A 23,254-nucleotide genomic window follows, 5' to 3' on the forward strand; every position below is an offset into this window, starting at 1 on the left:
TCTTGCGCCCTAAAATCTTTCAGCATTCTTAGCAGTTTTGTTGGTTTCTGTTGATTGACTCTTCATTTTGTATCCGTTATCTTCAAATGAAGATATTTTTCTATCACATCATATTCTTACGCTGAAATTTGTTTTTATTCATTTTACATGTTTTTATCCTCACCGTGATGCGGTTTTGTGTTGTGGTTTATCAGTTCAGCCTGGATCCCAATAACACAACGGTAGACATGCAGGGAGAATATACACAGAGTAATTAATATAGATTAGATGACTGAACACCTGAATTCAAACTGTGAAAAACCATGACCTGCGCTTCAAAAAGAGAAAATACATCAAATAACTTTTTACAATTGTATTTCAAACACTCAAAGAAAGGAGTCACATTAAAATAAACCAGACAAGAACAGGCTTTAATAAAGAAGCTTTATGTAGTGATCAAAAGTAAATGGAACTGAAAACCATAATAAATAAAACATCCCTCTTTGTAGACACATTAGTTCATACCTATGTAAAAAAACTGGCGATATAAAAGAATGGAAAGACTTCTATACAGATCTTATAAAGTATAAGCATGTTCATTTCTCAATTTTTACAAATCGACTACAAAAATTAGACAATAGTAAGTAACTGAAAATAATGAATAATTAAAAATAATTCATGATTAAAATAATGAATTAATAATCAGTAATAGTCAAACACTTTACTTGGTCGTGTCATGATGCTGGCAGGTCGTGTTTCTTGTAAATCAGTGTAAACCGAGTCCTCTGTACTTCAACATTAACCAGAATCAGTCACCATCCTGGACGTTATGGAGATGAAACCTGTAAAACACTGGAGCTGTAGGTTTCTCTCTGACCGGGCAGCTGAGGGTCACCTCCACATGGGGAAGCGCTTAGATTTCACCTGTTTGAACATAAACATTGACAAAATCAAGGCACAGTCACAGAAAATAAAGCATTTATATATTTATAATCAGCAGCCTGAGGCCTCCTTCACACATTATCCGCTACTTCTAAACACACGTTTTTCACCTTTTTAAAAAAAAAAAAAATCTTCATCCACACCAGCAGAGTTTTGAAAGTCTCTACGTCCACACGAGAACGCCAAAACGCTTGCATGAGAGCTCCACGCTAAAGCAGAGACTTTCTAACGAAACGGGCTGCGCCACAAACACACGTTTCTCACAGATTCAAAGTCCGACTTCTGCCAGAAAATAAAAGCTTAATAAAGCAAAAGAAAACCTGCCGCCTGCTGTGGGTTTATTTCTGCTGCCATGCTTCCACCATCGTCTCTCAAACAGCCACACAGTCCTGATTCCAGCTTTTCACCTCATTCCAGGTAAAGACGTAGGACTGATTTGACTCCGGCTTCGGTTTATAATCATCTAGTCTTCAGAATATTTTTAACATTTGCAGCCGACCTTGTAAAGGACAGGCTATGTTGTTCTGACATTCCCAGTGAAAAAGCTAAATCATAAACGTCCTCACCTCCATAATCCTCCCCAATTCATTACGCTCACAGAATCAACACCGTCGACCGTCACATTTCGGACAGAGGTCTAACGTCTACAGACACGCGCAAGTGACCGGCGTTATCGGAGCGTTTTTAACGCTCTTAAGTTTCAGTTTCCACCCTGGACAGAGTTTTCAAAAACTTTCCAAAAACATCTCAGTGCGGACACGAGGCCAAAACACAAAGAAAAACTGTTCTCAAATATATCTGGACAGCTGTGGACGGGGCCTTGGTTATTTCAGGGCTAGCTAGACTACAGAGTATGACCTAGTGCCACACCCACCTGCTCTCTGTTCAACCTCACATCATCATTTGATCAGCTCTGACTGAACAAAGCTTCCTGTGTTTTAAATCTTCAACCAAATACAGTACAATTATCAATGTTTAATCATTTATAATTATGAATTCGTTTTAATTATACTTTAATAATTATTAATTATTATTTCATTATTTGTAACCACTTTAAATAACATGCATTTATTATTAATTGGTTAATCATAGCCACATTGTATGTCCATTTTACCATCTTGGTTGTAAATATGTTCTATTACAGGCTAAACAATATAATATAAATGAAAACAGACTTATTTTGCTCAAAGCTTTAGCTCAGCTAAAGCTGCTTTTCTCACCTGTTCTTGTTCGAATTTTCCTGTTCCAACTTAAATTGTACCTGAGGCGCCAGAATGTAACTGCTGCACCATTTAAGGTGGAACGGGACAATTAGAACATGAAGCTGATGAACGAGAAGCCTTGCGCCTTTTAGTGTTTCAGTTTCTCGTTGGAGATTAAACGTATCAGGAAACCAGCTGGACTGATTATAAACACTAATAAGTCCATTCGTCTCCAGATTATCGATGTCCGTCTTAAATCTCTCTCTTTGCCGTTTCGTAGCTACTAGCTGGGCGAGACTGTTGTCTGTGTTGCTATGGTGACCAGCCGTCTGCGCTGATCTTCAGGGTTAAAGGGTGAATCAGCAGTTCTACATTAACTCCAGCATTTAAGACCATTTACTGTTAAACTGTGTTGAAGGATCAGCAGAGCTTTATTTTACTGTAGAGGAGGATTATTTTATTATTACCTACTGATCTGATTCAGCTGTGGAGCCGCAACAGGGCAGTTAAAGAGCCGCATGTCGCCGCCCCCTGGTTTCATCGATGTCTACATGCCTAAAAATCATGTTTGACAAATTACCAGCAATAATTCTTGATTACAGAACCAACTCCTCATGAACCGCTTTAAAGCGGAATGTTTGTCTAATCCGAGCAGTTTTATTTTCGTCTAAAGAAACTGAACAGTTACCTCAGAGAACGCAGCCGCGGTTCTGCTTTTTATACTCCACTCTATGGTGATGGCCATGTGCCGCCTCCATACAGGGTTTCTGTGCAGGACGATGGCTCCGCCCACACAGTCCCCTTCCTCAACCGGGATCGGTGCGTCCAACATGAACAGAGTCTGCTTCCAGTGGGTTGGCCTGAAGACAGAGTTTATTATTTACACATATATTGAAGGTTAAAGCATCAGAACTTCCTCTGAGACCAGGCCTGGACCTCAGAACCTGCTGAAGCAGGTCAGCAGCAAAATTAAACCGATGTGTCCGTAAGTTTGAGTCTAAATTTCTCCCTCACACATGCAATTCTAGGCTCGAAGTGAAAGTTCAAATTCAGTTTAACCTTTTTATTTCATTTACGCAGAAATTTAGACAAACTTTTTACATCATTTATGCTCTTTTTTCACTAAATCTAATCATTTACACTATTCTATGCTATTTATGTAAAGCACATCCAATTCCCTTTATGTATGAAATGTGCCAGAACATTTTAAACGTTTCTCTGCCTGGTAAAACTTCAGATTGATGGAGAATGTGCTGTATACGGTTTTGTATAGCACCGAAAAGGGTTCTGCTACGGTTCCAAGCTCCTATCACAATCCTTTTCAAAACTGTTCTAGCACATTCTCCATCAATCCAAAGAACACTTTCGTGTTGCAAAGAACCGTTTATTCATGCAAAAGGGGTTCTTTGAGTGCTCGTGGTTCTATTTACTCTTTCCTTTGCTAAATTCCCTTACAAGAACTTTGAGTGCACCCACACTGATCACAGGCCTATACGATGAATTTGAGAATGATATAATATAAAGATAATAAAATCATAATATTATGATAATAAAATGTGATTTGTTTTCTGTGACTTTATCTCCTTTTCTCAGCCCTCCAGTGACTGCGCAGCAACTGTTGTTATCTGCCACTGTCTCAAGCCTTCGGTTTGTTGTCAGCGCACCAGTGTTAGGAATTTGAAGCTGAAGATGTAACTGGGGATGCTTAGAATTGAGATTTTGTCCCATACAGTATGTCGTTTTCTACCTGTCCAAATCCAAAAAAACAAACAAGCATTCAAAAAACTGGTCTACCTCAGTTTTCTGCAAATTTAGTAGAAAAAGAACCGTTACTACAAAAGCAGACATGGGCTTTGCGCAAATGTCAAAGCCGACATCTACAACTATTCCAACGCATTAAAGATATAAAGATAAAACGTGAACATACCATAAACGTTTTTCATGCACACTACGGCAATATCGCTTTGCCCTCGATGATCAGGTTTGAGTTTTTAGGTCTTTGTAAATTCCTGTCTATATTTCACCTCACAGAGCGAGCATGTCTGTGGTGAGCAGATGGACGCTTTAGGCTGAAGGGTACTGCTCTTTTCTTCTGTAAAGACTTTTTTCCTGTAAAGCTGCTTTGTGGCATCACCTGCTGTATTTGGCTTGTGCTGGTTGTGTTTGTCAATCCAGTGTTCCAGATGATTGCTATTGTTTTGTAGCACCATAGTGTTTAAGTAGGTAGGACGATGACGGCATTGCGGTCAGGAACAGGCTGACCCCTGACGTTCTGACACTGTGGGACATTAGCGCGTTTGGAAATTGTATCTAGCAAATTGGCCTCCCCACATTTTCACAGGTCTTCCCAGAAATGCACTTCTGCCAGTGTGACTGGATGAAATGAGAGACTATGGTTTGTTGTAGACCTTCTTTTGGTGATGTTGATGGTTTTACTGAGTAAACTACTACACACCAACGGAAACGTGGCGCATATCATCATCTGCTTGAATAAAAAGTCCAGTTTTCCCCTTTAATAATAACATAATAAAAGTCCCTGGGTGACGTACTCAGAGTTTGGTCCTGTATTGAGCTGTAGTGTTGAGCCACCTTCGTGTAAACTTTGGAAAAAAGTGCTGAACCAGGCGGTGAAACCATGCAGCGTCCCAGACTTCTCAACAGGGAACCGGAACTCTCCTCTCAGCTTCTACAGCACAACATACAACAGTCAGGCTTTTACAAGGGTACCTTTCCTTTTCCTTTCCTGTGTCTGATTTTTAAATGAACCCATAAACACATGAATCTAGTGCATGTCCAGGTTTCAAAACAGTGCAGTTTTCTCAGATGTACAAACCTGACTTTAATTCAGAGTCTCAAACCTTTTCAATCATAACCGGCCAGTTTTGACTGCTTACGTTACAGTCGTACGCAAAGGTTTGCGCACCCCTGGGTAATTTTCATACTGTTGACGTTGTGAATAAATGAACACATTCTCTATAGAGAACACACTCCAGCACATTTTAATGCACGACTACTGTTTGTTTACTTAATTTAACATACTTAAAATAAAACGTGGCCTGTGCAAAAAGTCACAGCACATTTAAAATTCACGTTTTATCAATCTTTTGCTAAAATCAGCTAGTTACTATGTTAAACTCAGCAAATAAACAGAAATCTGGCACTAAAATGCAGAAGGCGTGTTCACTTCTTTTCACTTACAAAATCAATGAAACATCACTGGACACTGCTGTCACTGCATCTCAGGTAATAGCTTGGCAAAAAAAACACATCACAGTTTTCCATTTAATGGTCGACTGGCCAGGACGTGTTTGGTGCCCACGTTTGGTGAGATGTGAGCCTAACGTTGTTTACAAACACTAGAACCTTTCTGGGAGTTTGTGCCCAAAAGTTCTCTCAACCAACTCAAACTGCATCCAGGTCTTCAATAAAGTGCTGCAGGCTTGATGAAGTGGTTTAACGCATGAGCAAAGCTTCACTGTGTAGCTCAACACTGGGCAGCTGCATATTTTAACACACGGTTATTGGTTTTAAAGTTTTGGTTTTTTATGTTAAACTCAGCCTTTTCTATGTTTTTTCTATGTTAAACCCATCAAACTAATAGAGACTGTGCACTAAAACGTGCAGAAGCAATGACGCGTTTGAGTGTTTTCTCTATAGAGGACGCTTTCACTTGTTTTCACCTGGAAAATCAGCTAAATGTCCCTGGACTGGGACGTTCAAACATCTGCATATGCATATCATGCAGGCTTGTGGATGCCAGAGCACATCTGAGATTTGGTTCCGTTTTTAAAAATGCATCTTCAGCTTTAAAATTCGCAGTAAACAGTTATTTATGAAAAGGAACCACAGAAGATGTGGCTCCTCTGATCCCAGTTTCCGCTGCATGGTGTCCCGGCTGAACTCCATTCACCCTTATCGGGTTTCCACTCGGCAGACCTGCCTGGCACCGGGTTTTATTACTGGTACCACTGGAGGTGAGAAGGGTCTGTACGCAGACCTCAGTCCTGGCGCTTACCTCTCCTGTGGTACCAATCTGAGGCCCCAGAGAGGAGGTGGCGCTCTTGCCATTATTGCCATCTAGTGTTGTGGTGTGGTATTGCAAACAGAGCCCGGGGTTTTTCATTCTGCAGTTTTTGCTTTAATTATATTTTTCTCTGTCGTTTATTCTGTAATTAAGTAAATAATTTTTTAAAGGAGTAATTTTATCTATCTATCTGTCTATCTGTCTATCTATCTATCTATCTATCTATCTATCTATCTATCTATCTATCTATCTATCTATTTGTGTGTCTACCTATCTGTCTGTCTGTCTGTCTATCTATCAGTCTGTCTATCGGTCTGTCTGTGTCTATCGGTCTGTCTGTCTATCGGTCTATCTATCTGTCTGTCTATCTATCCGTCTGTCTGTCTTTGTCTGTGTCTGTCTATCTATCTATCTATCTATCTATCTATCTATCTATCTATCTGTCTGTCTGTCTATCTATCTGTCTGTCTATCTATGTGTCTGTCTGTCTATCTGTCTGTCTGTCTGTCTGTCTATGTGTCTATCTATCTATCTGTCTGTCTGTCTGTCTATGTGTCTGTCTATGTGTCTATCTATCTATCTGTCTGTCTGTCTGTCTATGTGTCTGTCTATGTGTCTATCTATCTATCTGTCTGTCTGTCTGTCTATGTGTCTGTCTATGTGTCTATCTATCTATCTGTCTGTCTGTCTGTCTATGTGTCTGTCTATGTGTCTATCTATCTATCTGTCTGTCTGTCTGTCTGTCTGTCTATCTATCTATCTATCTATCTGTCTGTCTATCTATCTATCTATCTATCTGTCTGTCTGTCTATCTCTGTCTGTGTCTATCTATCTATCTATCTATCTATCTATCTGTCTGTCTGTCTGTCTGTCTATCTATCTATCTCTCTGTCTGTCTGTGTCTGTCTGTCTGTCTATCTCTCTGTCTGTCTGTGTCTGTCTGTCTGTCTATCTCTCTGTCTGTGTCTGTCTGTCTATCTCTCTGTCTGTGTCTGTCTGTCTGTCTGTCTATCTCTCTGTCTGTGTCTGTCTGTCTCTCTGTCTGTGTCTGTCTGTCTATCTCTCTGTCTGTCTGTCTGTGTCTATCTGTCTGTCTGTCTGTGTCTATCTGTCTGTCTGTCTCTCTGTCTGTCTGTCTGTATGTCTGTCTGTCTCTCTGTCTGTCTGTTTGTCTGTCTGTCTGTCTCTCTGTCTGTCTGTTTGTCTGTCTGTCTGTCTCTCTGTCTGTTTGTCTGTCTGTCTGTCTCTCTGTCTGTATCTATCTATCTGTCTGTCTGTCTGTCTGTCTCTCTGTCTGTATCTATCTATCTGTCTGTCTGTCTGTCTGTCTGTCTGTCTCTCTCTCTGTCTGTATCTATCTATCTGTCTGTCTGTCTGTCTGTCTGTCTGTCTGTCGTGAGTCGAGCTGTACCCTGCAGGGCATAGAGTGTTTTTTACAGCTCTTCACTAAAATGAAGAGACATCTGGACGCTAAACGTCTTGCTGATGTACTTCAGAGTGGAACCTCTGCAGAACCGTTCCCTTAAAGCTTAAACTGCCAACTCCGTGCGATAAAGACTGTCCTCACCTCGAGGTCTGACACGCGAACTGTGTGCATGTCGAGAGTGATGACATCACAGGGGGTGGAGAGACAGTCCTCCGGGTCGAGCTCGTGGCTGAATTTGGGCTTAGCGAAGAATTCCTCCTGCGCAACCGGCCTGAAACAAAACACACCCCACCACGGCTTCACTGCGGCGCTGTAACGGCGCGTCCCGCCGCACGGCTACTTACGCAGCGTTAGATCTTACAGCTGAACTGGCTGGTTTAGGGTTGTATGATTTGGTGTGACAGGATAAGATGTTTATGTCCCAAAGTACATCAGTTCAGTTACACTGCAGGCTAAAAGTGTGGAAGGAACCCGGGACTCTCACTCTGACAGGATAACAGCCTCACACTGAGCAACTCTCTACACACTAACACAGAACTAAGAGACAAGACCACTCCCATCTCTGTCCTTCTCCTGACTTATTATCTCAAGTAACGTGCAAACAACTCAATATTTTAAAAGTTATGTCAGCATTTTGAGATGAGGAAACACCGAGAGAACATAAGACATTATTTTGACATAGTAACTAAAAATGAGAGAAAATAGAAAATTACCTTGATGAAAAAAACAAGCTGTTAATCTGAAATAAGTTATTATTGTGACTCACCGGCCACTTTATTAGGTACCCCTTGCTAGTAAAAGGCTGGACCCCCTTTTTCCTTCAGAACTGTCTTAATTCTTCGTGTCAGACTTTCAACAAGGTGTTGGAAACGTTCCTCAGAGATTCTGGTTGGTTATTTGAGTTCCTGTTGCCTTTCTATCATCTGGAACCAGTCTGCCCGTTCTCCTCTGACCTCTCACATCAACAAGGCATTTTCGTCACACAACTGACCGCTCACTGGATATTTCCTCTTTTTCGGACTGTTCTCTGTGAACCCTAGAGATGGTTCTGTGTGAAAATCCCAGCAGATCAGCAGTTTCTGAAATACTCAGACCAGCCCGTCTGGCACCAACAACCACGCCACGTTCAAAGCCCCTTAAATCCCCTTTCTTCCCCGTTCTGATGCTCGGTCTGCACTTCAGCAAGTCGTCTTGACCACCTCTACACGCCTGAATGCAGTGAGTTGCAGCCGTGTGATTGGCTGATTAGCTATTTGTGTTAACAAGCAGCTGAACTGTACCTAATAAAGTGGCCGGTGAGTGTGTGTCCTTGAATCACAATTTTAATAAAGGTTTGAAAAAATCATCTACTTAGGAATTATTGAAATAAAGTTGAAGTTACATGGCGGAGGCAGACAAGCCTCCTCAGGAGAAAACAGGCCTAACGTTGTATGAATGGGACATGAACTCTTGACCCAGGCACAGGCAGAGGGTTTTAGAGTTTGGGAGGGCTGAGAAACATTACAGCGAAAAGACGAAGACAAGCTGGTCGTTATTAATGAGACTAGACGATAAGGACTGGCAAAAACTGGTCTTTGAGCCAAATTAATAAGGACCTGCCTGAAACAGCGGCCTTGGGAGGACAGGAGGACTTGATAGGACAAGCCTGAGAAACGTTTTTTAAAATTTATGTTAAGATTGGAAATAAGGGTGTCCAGAAGTTAAACCAAGACATAATGGGACCCGAAAGTGATTCAAGGTCGTATGATAAAGGGGGTGATAAGCTCAGCCCAGAGTAGGGTATAAAAAGAGATGCTTTGTACTGCGTCAGTACAAAGGGGAGGGGGGGGGGCGAAGGCCGAACCGCTCAGAGTCCCGACATTAGTAACGTTTTCTAGCTATAGTATTTCATCTCGTCTCAAAACGATGACGTTTTTTCATCATTGCTCCATTCCTCATTTTCATTATGTCAATATAGTGACTTAGTTTCTCAAGATTTTGAGTGACGTCAAAATAGCGTACTTTCCACTTTATTAGGTACAGTAGATTCCTAAGTAGATGATTTTTTCAAACCTTTATTAAAATTGTGATTCAAGGACATACACTCACCGGCCACTTTATTAGGTACAGCTGCTTGTTAACACAAATAGCCAATCAGCCAATCACACGGCCGCAGCTCACTGCATTTAGGCCTATAGAGGTGGTCAAGACGACTTGCTGAAGTGCAGACCGAGCATCAGAACGGGGAAGAAAGGGGATTTAAGGGGCTTTGAACGTGGCGTGGTTGTTGGTGCCAGACGGGCTGGTCTGAGTATTTCAGAAACTGCTGATCTGCTGGGATTTTCACACACAACCATCTCTAGGGTTTACAGAGAACGGTCCGAAAAAGAGGAAACATCCAGTGAGCGGTCAGTTGTGTGGACGAAAATGCCTTGTTGATGTGAGAGGTCAGAGGAGAATGGGCAGACTGGTTCCAGATGATAGAAAGGAGGCAGGAACTCAAATAACCAACCAGAATCTCTGAGGAACGTTGTTTATTAGTGTACCTAATAAATTGCCCAGTGAAACCCCGGCACTATTTTGACATAGTGATGTAAGCTGATATTCATTAGTACATTAGTTCAGTAGTGTAAATATAGAATAAGTAAAATCTTTAATATACTAAATGAGGATCAGTGAGTCAAGCCCTTTTATTCTGGGTTCATAAACATCAATTTTCTTTAAAGAAAATAAACAGTGAGTGGACACAGAATAAATTACTACAATAAATAAATAAATAAAATTAACAGAATAACCGGTTCTTACTGCAGGCAGCTGAAGTCCAGGCCGTAGAGATCCTCCCAGAATTCCATTTTCTGTGTGTAGTCATCGTGAGCCTGGCAGGGCACCAGACTCAGAGAGGCAGACGAGGGCCACATCCTCCCTCCGTCCTTCAGCCAGCGGTCCCGGACACACAGCACCGACTCCACCATGAACTCAAACTGCAGAGCAACAGAACATGATGACTTCAATCAGGAGAACAGGAGCCAACTGTTCATCCAGCTTTACTGCTGATCACATGCTGTTCTGCCCTGGACATCATCTACTGAGAGCCTTACACACTCCTCAAAGAGCGTTCAACTCCAGCAGCACTGCTGTGTCTGATCCACTCACACCAGCGCAACACACACTCACACACCACCGCCACCACGTCAGTGTTACTGCAGTGCTGAGAACGATCCACCACCCAAACAGCACCTGCTCTGTGAGGGTCCATGGGGGTCCTGACCACTGAAGAACAGGGTAACAGAGTATCAGAGAAACAGATGGACTCCAGTCTGTAACTGTAGAGCTACAGAGTGCAGCTATACGGTCAGTGGAGCTGATAAAGTGGACAGTGAGCGTAGAAACGAGGAGGTGGACTCACCAGGAGACAGTTTCCCATCCACTCTGAGACCAGCACGTCCACCTTCGAAGGCAGCGTCAGCTCTTCTGCTCTGGACTTAAAGACGGTGACCACTCCCTCACAGCCGTTCAGCTTGACCAGCTTCTCTGTGTGTTCAGCCACGGCGCTCGCTTCCACAGCGTACACCTACAGCAACACGGAGTAAAGCACCTCAGAGCAGACGCTCACGAACTACACTGACGGGTCCCCGAGGCCTGCGCACGACATTTCCGTGGTTTTAAGTACCAAAAACGACCATTTTCCTGCCTCTCTCTATCTCTCAGAATTAAACAGGGTGTTGGTGTTACTGTTACTGTGTATATATCAGCCCTACATTTAGGACTGATTATATATACATATATATATATATATATATATATATATATATATATATATATATATATATACATATATATATATATATATATATGTATATATATATATATCTCGCTGCTGTCGGAACAAAACCTCATATCTCCAAAACTTTACAGGAGAAGGGAAAACATACTTTACTTTCAATGTAGGTCAATGGAACCAGACGTCTTTGCAAGTCATTTTAGGCCATTTCCTTCGGTCAATTTATCATGAAATTTATGAACAATATAAACAGCAACAGGCATTTTCAAATGATGCCAAAAAATGAAAAACGACAAAAATGGAGATACAAGGTTTTGTTCCGACAGCAGCGAGATATATATATACACACACACACACACACACACACACACATATATATATCGCTGCTGTCGGAACAAAACCTCATTAACTTTACAGGAGAAGGGAAAAACATCCTTTCTTTTCAATGTAGGTCAATGGAACCGGACGTCTTTCCCAGTCATTTTAGGCCATTTCTTTTGGTCCTTTCATCATGAAATTTACACACAATGTAAACAACAACAGGCAACAACAAAAATGGAGATATGAGGTTTTCTTCCGACAGCAGTGATATGTGTGTGTGTGTGTGTGTGTGTGTGTGTGACCTTTGTTGTAACTGGCTGCCCTGTTTCATTCAAAAAGCAATCCAGGCTTTATAAGAGTCCACTGGTCATAACCCCTCCCTGTAAGTGATGATTGTATTTAGTTCCTTACTGTCTCTATTAATGTCTTGGGTTTAAACAGATCAGAACACAATCACTGCAAACATCTAAGATCTGAGTATGGCATTGTTTTCTCTGAGACCACAGTCCAGCAGAACGGTCCATATAAATGTGCAGCGAAGTTCTGCCGTATCTCCTCTGCTGGTACTTACCGCTGCAGGCTGAGCCAGGCGGCCACAGAACAGGCTGATGATGCCGGTGCCGCACCCCAGATCCATCACCACTTTTCCCCTCAGGAAGGCGCTGTTGTTCACGATAACCTGCCTGTACGTCTCTGTGCGCGGCCTGTCGGACAGCATCTCCAGGTGAAGTCTCTAACAGCAGGAAACAAGAAGGAGGAACCTTCTGATGACGGTGCTCTGAGGGTCAGTCTGGATAATCTGAACGGTTCAGTTGTAGCAGAAATAGCAGCACTGCTGCTGCGAGGGTGAGAAGGGTCACTCACACACACACACACACACACACACACACACACACACACACAGACACACACACACACACTCTCTCAAACTTTAGGTAATTATGCATGTACACAAATTTATTTAACCTTAATTTTTTTCTAAAGTCTTTTTCTCTTGTTTTTGAGGTGAAAGGGTAAGAAAAGTGAGAGCAATGTTGATGCTAAAATAAATAAAATAAAATAAATACATATTAAAATGAGGTTTTTAACAAATAATGAACTGCTTTCCACAAACTACAAAAACTAGAAATCAAACTGCTATAGTATTTCAGTTTTTGACAGTCGTTTGACGGCTTCCTCTTATTTTTTCTTTCTTTCGGCTTGTTTCCTGTCGGAGCATCCCGTCGGAGTTTGACTCCACGTTTGGTTCGGAACGGCCGCTTTACTCAATCCCCTCACATCCTGAAGAACAAATTCATGTCTGGCCTACAGCTTTTTTCCACCTGAGCAGCCTGTTTCACTCAGACATACGACATGTTAACCAAGAAAAATGCGTTCTGACTCACTTTAAGCAAGACTCTGGAATGCTGATGATGGAAAACAGTGGAAAATCTGGAATAATGAGTTTTCTTTGGGGACTATTTTGCCGCACAGCGCCCTGCATGTCTCCCTCCACCATGAATGGAGTTGAAGTTCTCTAAACTCTCATAAAACAGCGTCTCAGTCATCAGGCAGTGAATTCAGAACCAGTTCATGTAGGAACTTTCTGTGAGGAGCTTTTAGAGGGGGACGTCTGGTTCCCATCACCACCACTGTGAGGAGCTTTTAGAGGGACGTCTGGTTCCTATCACCACCACTGTGAACAGTTCTGACTCGGTCAGTTTATCTAGAACCGAGCGTTTCACACCAAACCGCCCTGAACGGCTCTGTTTACATCATCACTGTTTAACTATGCGGAAATGATGAACACTCTGAGCTGCACTTGATGATTTAGACTAATCGCCTGTTAGCCACATTAGTCTCACAGCTCCAGCATTTCTCCACGTGTTGGAGGAATATCAACTTCTCCAAACTTCTTTTTAACGCTAATATTTGCTGCAGGATGTGTGTAGTGGAACACTTACCAAAGTTCCATAACTCCCGAAATACTCCTCATCTTGCCAGGCGTCCTCCACTTCAGCAGCTGCTTGGTGCAGGTAGCTGGAGGGCACGTACCCATAACAGCCCCCCACCTCTGCCCACCACCAGTCAGCACAGCTCCGGTCATGGACCAAGATCTTCTCTCCAGCTGAAAAACTGAGCTGAGAGGACAGACCACATCTGAGACAACACATCACACACATCAATACATAAGCAGCATTTACAGGACTAAAGGGGTCAACTGAGGGGTCTTCATGGGGGTTTGTCCCTCTGTGCTGCAGTAACAGTCGCCCCTCTACTGGGACGGCTTTAAACACTGCAGCTCAGGCTGAACTCTTCCTTAACCTGTATGTTGTGTGTAGTGTCCTGAACAATGTTTATACGGTAGGTATGTAAAGGTTTAGATTAACTGACCCTTATTTCGTCCCACAGCGGGGAAATTCCACCTCCGCCTTTAACCGAGTCCGTGAAGTGAAACACCACATACACACTAGTGAACACACACACACTAGGGGGCAGTGAGCACACGCCCAGAGCGGTGGGCAGCCCTATCCACAGCACCCGGGGAGCAGTTGGGGGTTAGGTGTCTTGCTCAAGGACACCTCAGTCATGGACTGTCGGCTCTGGGGATCGAACCGGCGACCTTCCGGTCACAAGGCCGGTTCCCTGACCTCCAGCCCACGACTGCCCCAAACCTACACAGGTTATACTGTGTAAAACTTTTTTTTTTCCTTTTAAAATACAACCACATTTCCAAAAAAGTTGGGACGCTGTGCAAAATATAAAAACAAAATGTAATGATGTGCAAATCATTTACACCCTATAATCATTTGAAAACACTACAAAGACACATATTAAACATTGAAACTGAGAAATTTCATTGTTTTTTTAAAAATATTTGCCGATTTTGAATTTGATGCCAACAACATGTTCCTAAAAAGTTGGGACGGGTCTGTTTTCCGCTGAGTCCATCTCCTCTTCTTTAACAGCTCTGTCAGTGTTTGGGAACTGAGGAGACGCTGCTGCAGCTCTGACAGTGAAATGTTTTCTGTTCTGGTTTGATTCAGGATTTCAGCTGATCATCAGTTTCAGGGGCTGATTGGTCATATTTTTCATTTCATAATCAGCCAAATGTTCTCAGTGGTGACCGGTCTGGACTGCAGGCAGGTCAGTTTAGCGCCCAGACTCTTCTAATACGGAGCAGTGCTGCTGTAATACATGCAGAATGTGGTTTGACATCGTCTCGCTGAAATAATCAAGGCCTTCCCTGAAAAAGACGTCGTCTGGACGGCAGCAGATGTTGATAAAACATGTTTATACCATTCAGCTTTAATGGCGCCTTCACAGATGAGCACATCACCCAGGCCATGAGCACTAATGCCCCCTAAACCATCATGAATACTGGCTTTAGAACTGAGCACTGATAACAAGCTGAGGGGTCTTTAGCCCGGAGGACACAGTGTCCATGATTTCCTAAAGAATTTCAGACGTTGATCCGTCGGACCGCCGGACACTTTTCCACTTCCACTTTATACCAAGTCATGTTACTGACCTGCTGTCAATCAACCACCAGGTGTGTTTTTTTAGCATTACACAACTTTTCCAGCCTTTCGTTCCTCCTGTGCCAACTTTTTTGGAACATGTTGCTGCCATAAAATTCAAAATACGCATATATAAATAAAATAATCAAATAAAATTTTAACATTTGATATGTTGTCTTTGTGCCATTTCCAAATAAATACACGGTTTAAACCGTTTGAACATCATTCCATTTTGCTTTCATTTACATTTTGCACAGCATCCCAACTTTGTTGAAATGGGGTTTTCCATTTTTTTTACATTTTAAGCCAAAACTTTACCACAAAGCTATCATAAATCAATATCTCAGCCAGGCAGTGAATTCAGAACCAGTTCATGTAGGAACTTTCTGAGAGGAGCTTTTAGAGGGACGTCTGGTTCCCATCACCACCACTGTGAGGAGCTTTTAGAGGGGGACGTCTGGTTCCCATCACCACCACTGTGAGGAGCTTTTAGAGGGGGACGTCTGGTTCCCATCACCACCACTGTGAGGAGCTTTTAGAGGGGGACGTCTGGTTCCCATCACCACCACTGTGAGGAGCTTTTAGAGGGGGACGTCTGGTTCCCATCACCACCACTGTGAGGAGCTTTTAGAGGGGGACGTCTGGTTCCTATCACCACCACTGTGAGCAGCTCTGACTCCGTTTACACCTTACACGCTGAATTATGTAGATTATTTGAAAAATGGGTGGGGGCTCAATCTGTGTATCGCAGACCTCGATTTCAGGTACTGTAAACGCCAACATCGCGATTCAGATGACGGTTAGCAACATAAGGGGCAGCGCAATCTGACCTGAACCGCCTCTCAAAAGACGAACAACGTCTGTTTTTCACATCCTGTGGACGCGACGGCGGGTAAAGCTGTTAATGCGCCGTTTGTAGTTCATCGGCGACGCAGATTAAACGGATTAAACCATTATTTTGAGCGGATTCGCCAGCTTTCTTCTCGAATTCCCCGTTCCACCTTAAATGGTGAGGCAGGTCCATTGTAGCGTCTCAGGCACCACAGTATAACCCCCGCAGCATTTAAGGTGGACCGTGGAGTTCGAGCAGGTACCTAACAGTAGGCTAGCGTCGGGTGAACGGACCTGCTGCGCGCCGCTGGCTGTGAAATCTTCTGATCCTACAAACTCCTCCGGGCTTTTACTGTCCGCGAGTTCATCTTCAATCATCTCCAACAAACAAACAAACAAACAAACACTGACGAACGAAAACAGCCCACGGAAACCGAAAGCAGGACACGGTGCTGCTTCGCTCTTTACTGCCACCTGCGGCCAACAAGCGGTACTGCAGCACAGAGCACAGAATAGCGTAAGAGAACATCCACAATCAGAGGACAGTCAACACGACCAACAGTACGGAGGCCCGCTGGTGACATCCTGTAGAAATTAGAACACCAGGATCGCGTTCCCACACGTTAATAAGGCGTGGCCACGACCTAGTAAGGCGTGGGAATGAGATGATTAAGTCGTGGCCATGACTTAGTTAGGTGTGGGAATGAGTTTGCGGCTTACTAAGTCGTGGCCACGCATTTTTATTTGTATTTATAAAGGATGTCACCAGCGGGGTGCCGTAGTTCTTTTGTAAAGGCAGTGGTTCGATTCAGAGCCACGGCTTCTGTATAGAACCATGTGCATGCCTCGGTGGTTCTCTGTGTTCTGTAAAACTATATACGACAAAGCCTGAAGAAACAATTTCACCACATGAAAAATGTTTAAGCATGCAACCAGTTCTTTAGGTCTGCACAGAACCATCTTTACTAAAGAACCCTCGAAGAACCATCTCTTTAAAGAGTGTATTGAACTGGTGGTTCTGAGTAGAACTATTACATTTACTAAAGAACCCTTGAAGAAAAAAGAACCCGTGATTATCAATAATAATAATTCCTGCAGATTCAGCTGAAAACTCATTGGCATGTGTGACGTACATGTACATATTAAAACAGAGCACTAACGGCCGTATGTCCTCTGCGTTCCCGCCTGCTGGCGTGTGTTTAAATTCATACAGCGCAACATGACGTTCAATGTTTTAATATGAGAGGATAAAATCCACACTCAGAATCCAGGCCTGACATCCATAAACGCGTAACAGGAGAAAACCTGACTCGACTCCAGAATATATGTTCAAGCTACAGAGGAATCCTGCAGAGCCCCGCTGGGGACATCCTGTATAAATAAAACTAATGTGTGGCCATGACTTAATCATCTCATTCCCACACCTTACTGAGTTGTGGCCACGACTTAGTAAAGTGTAGGGATGAGATCCTAACATGTGGCCATGACTTAGTAAGGCATGGGGGTGAGATCCTAACATGTGGCCATGACTTAGTAAGGCGTGGGATGAGATGATTAAGTTGTGGCCATGACTTAGTAAAGCGTGGGGATGAGATCCTAACATGTGGCCATGACTTAGTAAGGCATGGGATGAGATGATTAAGTCGTGGCCACGACTTAGTAAAGCGTGGGGATGAGATCCTAACATGTGGCCATGACTTAGTAAGGCGTGGGATGAGATGATTAAGTCGTGGCCACGACTTAGTAAAGCATGGGGATGAGATCCTAACATGTGGCCATGACTTAGTAAGGCATGGGATGAGATGATTAAGTCGTGGCCACGACTTAGTAAAGCGTGGGGATGAGATCCTAACACGTGGCCATGACTTAGTAAGGCGTGGGATGAGATGATGAAGTCGTGGCCACGACTTAGTAAAGCGTGGGGATGAGATCCTAACATGTGGCCACGACTTAGTAAAGCGTGATCTTGTTCCCATGCGTTAATAAGGCGTGGCCACACATTATTTTTATTTCTACAGGATGCCACCAGCTGTTTAAATGAGGAGACTTTAGCACCTCGACTAAAACCAGCGCTGTGACTGTTATTATAAATAACATAATCTGATAATCTTTCTGATCGATCGATTTATTGCGTAAAGCTTTCGTCGTGGAATGATCACAATCTAGAACTTTAAAATGACATGAAACTATAAATTGTGAAGCACAAAACATTTAAACACTAAATCACAAGCAATGCGTTATTCTCACTGAGATCTTCCGACTATATTTCATAAAAAAATTGGAATAAAATTCCATCGATGCTTTTTCTAGACCTTAATCAGCACTTTAGAAGGAGCACCGGATCGTCCTCTTTCACTTCTCCGGAAATAAAATATATGCATTTGCTCATGTTAAAAGTACAGCATATGCCAATATATGCACATAGAATGAATTCTATATGTAACAGTGGCAGTTTTTAATATGTACATATAAAGTCACACATACATGTCGACACTGTCTGAACAAAACCTCATATCTCCGAAATGGAAACTTTACAGGAGAAGGAAAAAACCTACTGTAGTTTTAATGTAAGTCAATGGAACCAGATGTCTTCCGAAGTCGTTTTGGGCCGTTTCTTTTGGTCAATCCGTCATGAAATTCACACACAATGTAAAGAACAACAGGTTTTTTCAGATTATCTCAAAAACTGAAAAATGACAAAAATGGAGATATGAGGTTTTGTTTCTGACAGCAGCGATATATTAGAACTAAACATAAACATAAGATAAAAAATTTAAACTCTATCCTTCATAAAAAATAAAGAATTATAGATAAATTTAAAAAGCTGAGATATTTACTTTGTAAGGATATTTATTATCTGGAGTTTTGCCCATGAGATACTGTTTTATGTCCCATATGGACGGTGAGGAGTTACAACATAAACGGTTATAAACAGAAAGCTCAGGATTATTGTAAAGACATATATGGAAGTATATTTCCTTTTCGTTTAGACGGTCAAGGCTTTTAAAACGATTTCTTCTTTTTAGCTGAAAACTCAATTTTATAATATTAAACACAGTTGTGTCAAACTTTTAGACAATATTGTAACTGTTAAGTAACTTTCTTCCCAGACTCAGAACCACGTTTTAAAAAAGTGATGAAGCTACTTTAACCTGTATTTAAACTAAAAGTACTACAAGGACAAGATATTTAATGCTCTCTCTCATCAACGTTGTTGTTTTTGTAAATTCATGCTCATTCTCAAACTGACGTCTGCAACACGTTCCAAAAAGCTCCGAAGTTCCGAAGAGGCGGATTCCTTCATGGGTGAGGATGGGTTGAGGCTCAAAAATTTGCCAAAAATGTATCTGTGAATAATCGAACATCTTCAAAATCACATTCCTTTTGCAACTGCAATTGCAAGGATTCCAGGTATTTCACCCTCTACAGTGCATAATAACATCAAAGATTCACTGAATCCAGAGAACCACAACTGAATGCCCATGACCTCTGACCGCTTAGAGAACACATGGGCTCGGGAATACTTTGACAAACTGCTGTCAATAAACGCCGTCCGTTCCACAAATGCAAATTCACACTACACTACGCTCAGCAGGAGTCATATATAAACAAGGTCCAGAAACACTGCCGACTTCTCTGGGCTCAAGCTCATCTGAATTGGGCTGATGCTCATTGGAGACGTGTATCGTGGTCTGTGTATAGAAATAATGGACGTTGTGTTCTCTGGACCTTCCAGACTGTTACCAACGTAAAGTTCAAAATGCAGCATCTGTCTTGGTATGTGGGGGTAATAGTACCCATGGAATGGGTAACTTGCACTGTGAAGGACATGCTGCCTTCTAGACGCCGTCTTCTTCAGGGCTGACATGCTTATTTAAACATGACAACACCAAGAAACATTCTGCATGTGTTACAGCATGGCTAAATAATCAGAGAATGTGGGAGCCAGACTGCCCTGCCTGCGGTCCAGAACTGTCTCCTACTGAAAATAACATTAAGTGCAAATTGCAAGAGAGATTATTATAATAAAAATAAATTTTATTTGTAACACACTTTACATTTGCAGCAAATCTGTGCAGTAGAAGCAAAGCTATAAAATGAAAGAACTACTATGAAAACATCTTTACACTCCATAGGAAGATCAAGGGGTTTAAGTCCTTTTTTAAAACTCTCACTCGACTGTGGCGCCCTCAGATGGTCAGGGAGAGCATTCCATAAGCGAGGAGCGGCAGAACAGAAGGCCCGGTCCCCCATGGTGCGGAGTTCAGTTCTGGGGGGGGGGCGATTTGTGTTCATAGAACAAAGGGATCGTGATGAAATCAGTGGGGTGAGGAGTTCTTTCAGATACATAGGGGCATTGCTGTAAATGCACTGGTGGGTGAGGAGGGGAACCTTGTATTCAATCCTGGCAGAGATGGGAAGCCAGTGAAGAGAACAGAGGACGGGTGTGATGTGTTCATATTTACGCACTCTCATCAGGATCCTGGCAGCGCTGTTCTGAGCGTATTTATGGTTGTATATCATGGAAGAACGGCCAAAAAGGTCTGGATTAAAAACTGGAGGAGTTGGTGCCTCTAGCCTCATGAAACACTGAAGTTCACAAGATAAAGCATCAGATTCTTTTAGAATTCAATGTTGGTCAAACTGAATTTAGTAACTGATAAACTTCAAGCACCTTGTTCAGGTCAAATAACACACAAATTAATACACAAAAGTGAAAAATAAGCATTTTATTTTTGCACATGAACAGAGAACAGTCAGAACAGAGCCAGCTATCTAGGTGAACCATTTCTGAAGCATATATATACTCTGAAAATGCTCTAATTCACACGTGGTCGTGAAACAAAAATGTAGAAAAATTATTGTCTTTTATTTTCTGTTATTTCTATAAACATTGAAATGTACAAACTTGATACAAACCTAGATTCTACGAATTCGCCCAGCCCAAAATAAAACCCTAAACCCTAAAAACTACATTTAGAAGATATCCTGATCTTTGAAACAGTAAAACCAGAAAAAAATTAAATAAAATAGGAATGCTTGCCCTTCCATTTTCCCCAAGTTCAAATCTGATACAATCTATTTTATACTAAAATCATACTAAATGAGCATCTTCAGGATCATAGTACAGATCATAGCACATCAAATCATGCAGTCATCAAATAAAACCTTATGATAAGACCATTACCGATTGGTCAAGATCTAAAAATTCAAAAACAAACAAAAAACTAAAACGACCTACGACGCTGTGACGCGTCTACAGCCAGCAGTGCCTGAAGGAGGTAGTGGAACATGTTCAAGTGTCTAAGAGATACTGCAGTCCACCTTATACAGCACTACTAACCGAGAATTCCTACAGAAACACTGAAAAAAGCCCTGGTAACCTGATTCACTCACTGATCTCCTTTCACTCATTCTTCTTCTTCTGACTCTTCCTCAAACACCTCCTGAAACAGAACATGCAACTCTTGAAGGTCACGAACATGACAGTCACGAGAATGAGCAGGAGGAACCCGATGACGTCCAGGCTGTGGTACTGAACCCAGTTCAGGTCGTGAGCGGCCGGCCGCAGGTGATCCGCTCCTTTATGCCTCATCACAAACTCGGTCCAGAACACGGCCAGGTCCAGCGGCTCGATGGGTCGGTCCCTGTGGATGGCAGACAGCTTCATCATCTTCTCTTTGTAGCTGTGGAGAGATAAGAAGGGAGAGGTTTAATCAGAGGGAGCACAGAAAGTTTTATTTCAAGCTGTCCGCATAATTTAGTCTTTAAGATGGAAACAGACTCGTTCAGAGTGGTTTGGTGTGAAATGACCAAACCTCACCGGGTCAGAGCTGTTCCCAGTGGTTGTGGTAGGAACCAGGCGTCCCTCTAAAAGCTCCTCACAAAAAGTTCCTACATGAACTGGTTCTGAATTCACTGCCTGATGACTGAGACGCTGTTTTATGAGAGTTTAGAGAACTTCAACTCCATTCATGGTGGAGGGAGACATGCAGGGCGCTGTGCGGCAAAATAGTCCCCAAAGAAAACTCATTATTCCAGATTTTCCATGGTTTTCCATCATCAACATTCCATATGAGCTCAGAAGACTCGTGTAGGTTCTCTGGTGGTTCTGGATGGTAAATAAAGTGTCTATATTTGTGTTGTAGTCATGGCGATGCCTGGTTCCACCACTGTAAAGACGTCTGAACCGTTTCACACCAAACCCTCTGAATCTCTCTGATTACATGTTACACACTAAGCTATGCAGAAACTAAAAATAAATAAATAAATAAATGGATCTCCGGTTTAAGGCGGGCTGGGAGCTTTCGCATTTTATTTAAGGACCCAAACAGAGAAGAACCTCTAACAGTCTAACAATCTTCAGTTCCTGTGCTGACAGATGTTGGATGGACTAAGAAGATCCAAAGCAGTTCTATTACTAATTAAGCAGATTTTTGGGCTTCTGTACGTCTAGTTTTCTGGAAATGGTACTTTTACTTTAAGGCCAAATAAAACAACCCTAAAGCTAACAGTGACCTCCCGGCGTTTTCTACTAGGCTCGCTGTCAATGGGGAATCCCCAGTAGATTGCATCCGTCACCGTAGCTATCAGTCTGGGTGACTTCAAAAAACAACACACATGGCTTCAAGATGCATGGAAAGTTCTATATCAGTCCTGATCCACTGTCTGGCTTAAAAGAAAGAATGAACTGATGAATCAATGAACCAATCAATGAACCAATCCATCCATCCATCCCTCGATAAACCGATCCATCCATCCATCCACCCATCAACCAACTCATCCATTCATCCACCCATCAACCAATCCATCCAGCCATCAACCAGTCCATCCCTCCATCCACCCATCAACCAATCCATCCATCCATCCCTCCATCCATCCACCCATCAACCAATCCATCCATCCATCAACCAGTCCATCCCTCCATCCACCCATCAACCAATCCATCCATCCATCCATCCATCCCTCCATCCATCAGTCAATCCATCCCTCCATCAACCAATCCATCCATCCACCCACCCATCAACTAATCCATCCATCCATCCATCCCTCCATCCATCAGTCAATCCATCCCTCCATCAACCAATCCATCCATCCACCCACCCATCAACTAATCCATCCATCCATCCACCCATCAACCAATCCATCCAGCCATCAACCAATCCATCCATCCATCCATCCATCCATCCACCAACCCATCCATTCATCAACCCATCCATCCATCCATCAACCCATCCATCCATCCCTCCATCAGTCAATCCATCCATC

General features: G+C 42.5%; 2 protein-coding genes across 9 annotated transcripts in view; both read right to left on the reverse strand.

Moving 5' to 3' along the window:
• Nucleotides 1-404: 404 nt before the first annotated feature.
• prmt2 (protein arginine methyltransferase 2) lies at nucleotides 405-16,458 on the reverse strand. 2 transcript variants are annotated; one of them, XM_017686408.2, is made up of 9 exons: nucleotides 16,280-16,458; nucleotides 13,598-13,774; nucleotides 12,226-12,387; nucleotides 10,959-11,123; nucleotides 10,358-10,533; nucleotides 7,715-7,844; nucleotides 4,673-4,809; nucleotides 2,812-2,983; nucleotides 405-903 (listed from the first exon to the last, which is right to left on the reverse strand). In XM_017686408.2, the coding sequence occupies exons 1-9, from the start codon at nucleotides 16,361-16,363 to the stop codon at nucleotides 871-873; spliced, it is 1,236 nt and encodes a 411-aa protein (XP_017541897.1). In that variant the 5' UTR covers nucleotides 16,364-16,458; the 3' UTR covers nucleotides 405-870. The 2 variants fall into 2 exon arrangements, with proteins under 2 accessions (XP_017541897.1, XP_017541898.1); XM_017686409.2 differs by lacking the exon at nucleotides 16,280-16,458 and adding an exon at nucleotides 13,855-14,105.
• A 4,242-nt stretch (nucleotides 16,459-20,700) lies between these two features.
• LOC108413752 (UDP-glucuronosyltransferase-like) overlaps nucleotides 20,701-23,254 on the reverse strand; it is an 80,437-nt gene continuing 77,883 nt past the window's right edge. For 6 of the 7 annotated variants that reach the window (XM_037539294.1, XM_037539295.1, XM_037539293.1 and 3 more), the window contains one exon: nucleotides 20,701-21,672. In XM_037539294.1, the coding sequence (XP_037395191.1) occupies nucleotides 21,393-21,672 (280 nt within the window). In that variant the 3' untranslated portion in view covers nucleotides 20,701-21,392. The remainder of the gene's footprint in view (nucleotides 21,673-23,254) is intronic. The other variant, XM_017686406.2, reaches the window with a different exon arrangement.

This window comes from Pygocentrus nattereri, chromosome 6 (assembly GCF_015220715.1).
Source record: "Pygocentrus nattereri isolate fPygNat1 chromosome 6, fPygNat1.pri, whole genome shotgun sequence".
In the NCBI taxonomy this organism is placed as follows: Eukaryota; Metazoa; Chordata; class Actinopteri; order Characiformes; family Serrasalmidae; genus Pygocentrus; species Pygocentrus nattereri.

Bases quoted from the DNA above. Each gene is read 5' to 3' on its own strand.
- prmt2 (XM_017686408.2), bottom strand. From the start codon at position 16,363: ATGATTGAAGATGAACTCGCGGACAGTAAAAGCCCGGAGGAGTTTGTA. The intron at 12,388-13,597 runs GTAAGTGTTCCA...TCCTGCTGTTAG, and splicing joins TCGGGAGTTATGGAACTTTG to AGACTTCACCTGGAGATGCT. The intron at 11,124-12,225 runs GTAAGTACCAGC...GTGTTGCTGTAG, and splicing joins GCCTGGCTCAGCCTGCAGCG to GTGTACGCTGTGGAAGCGAG.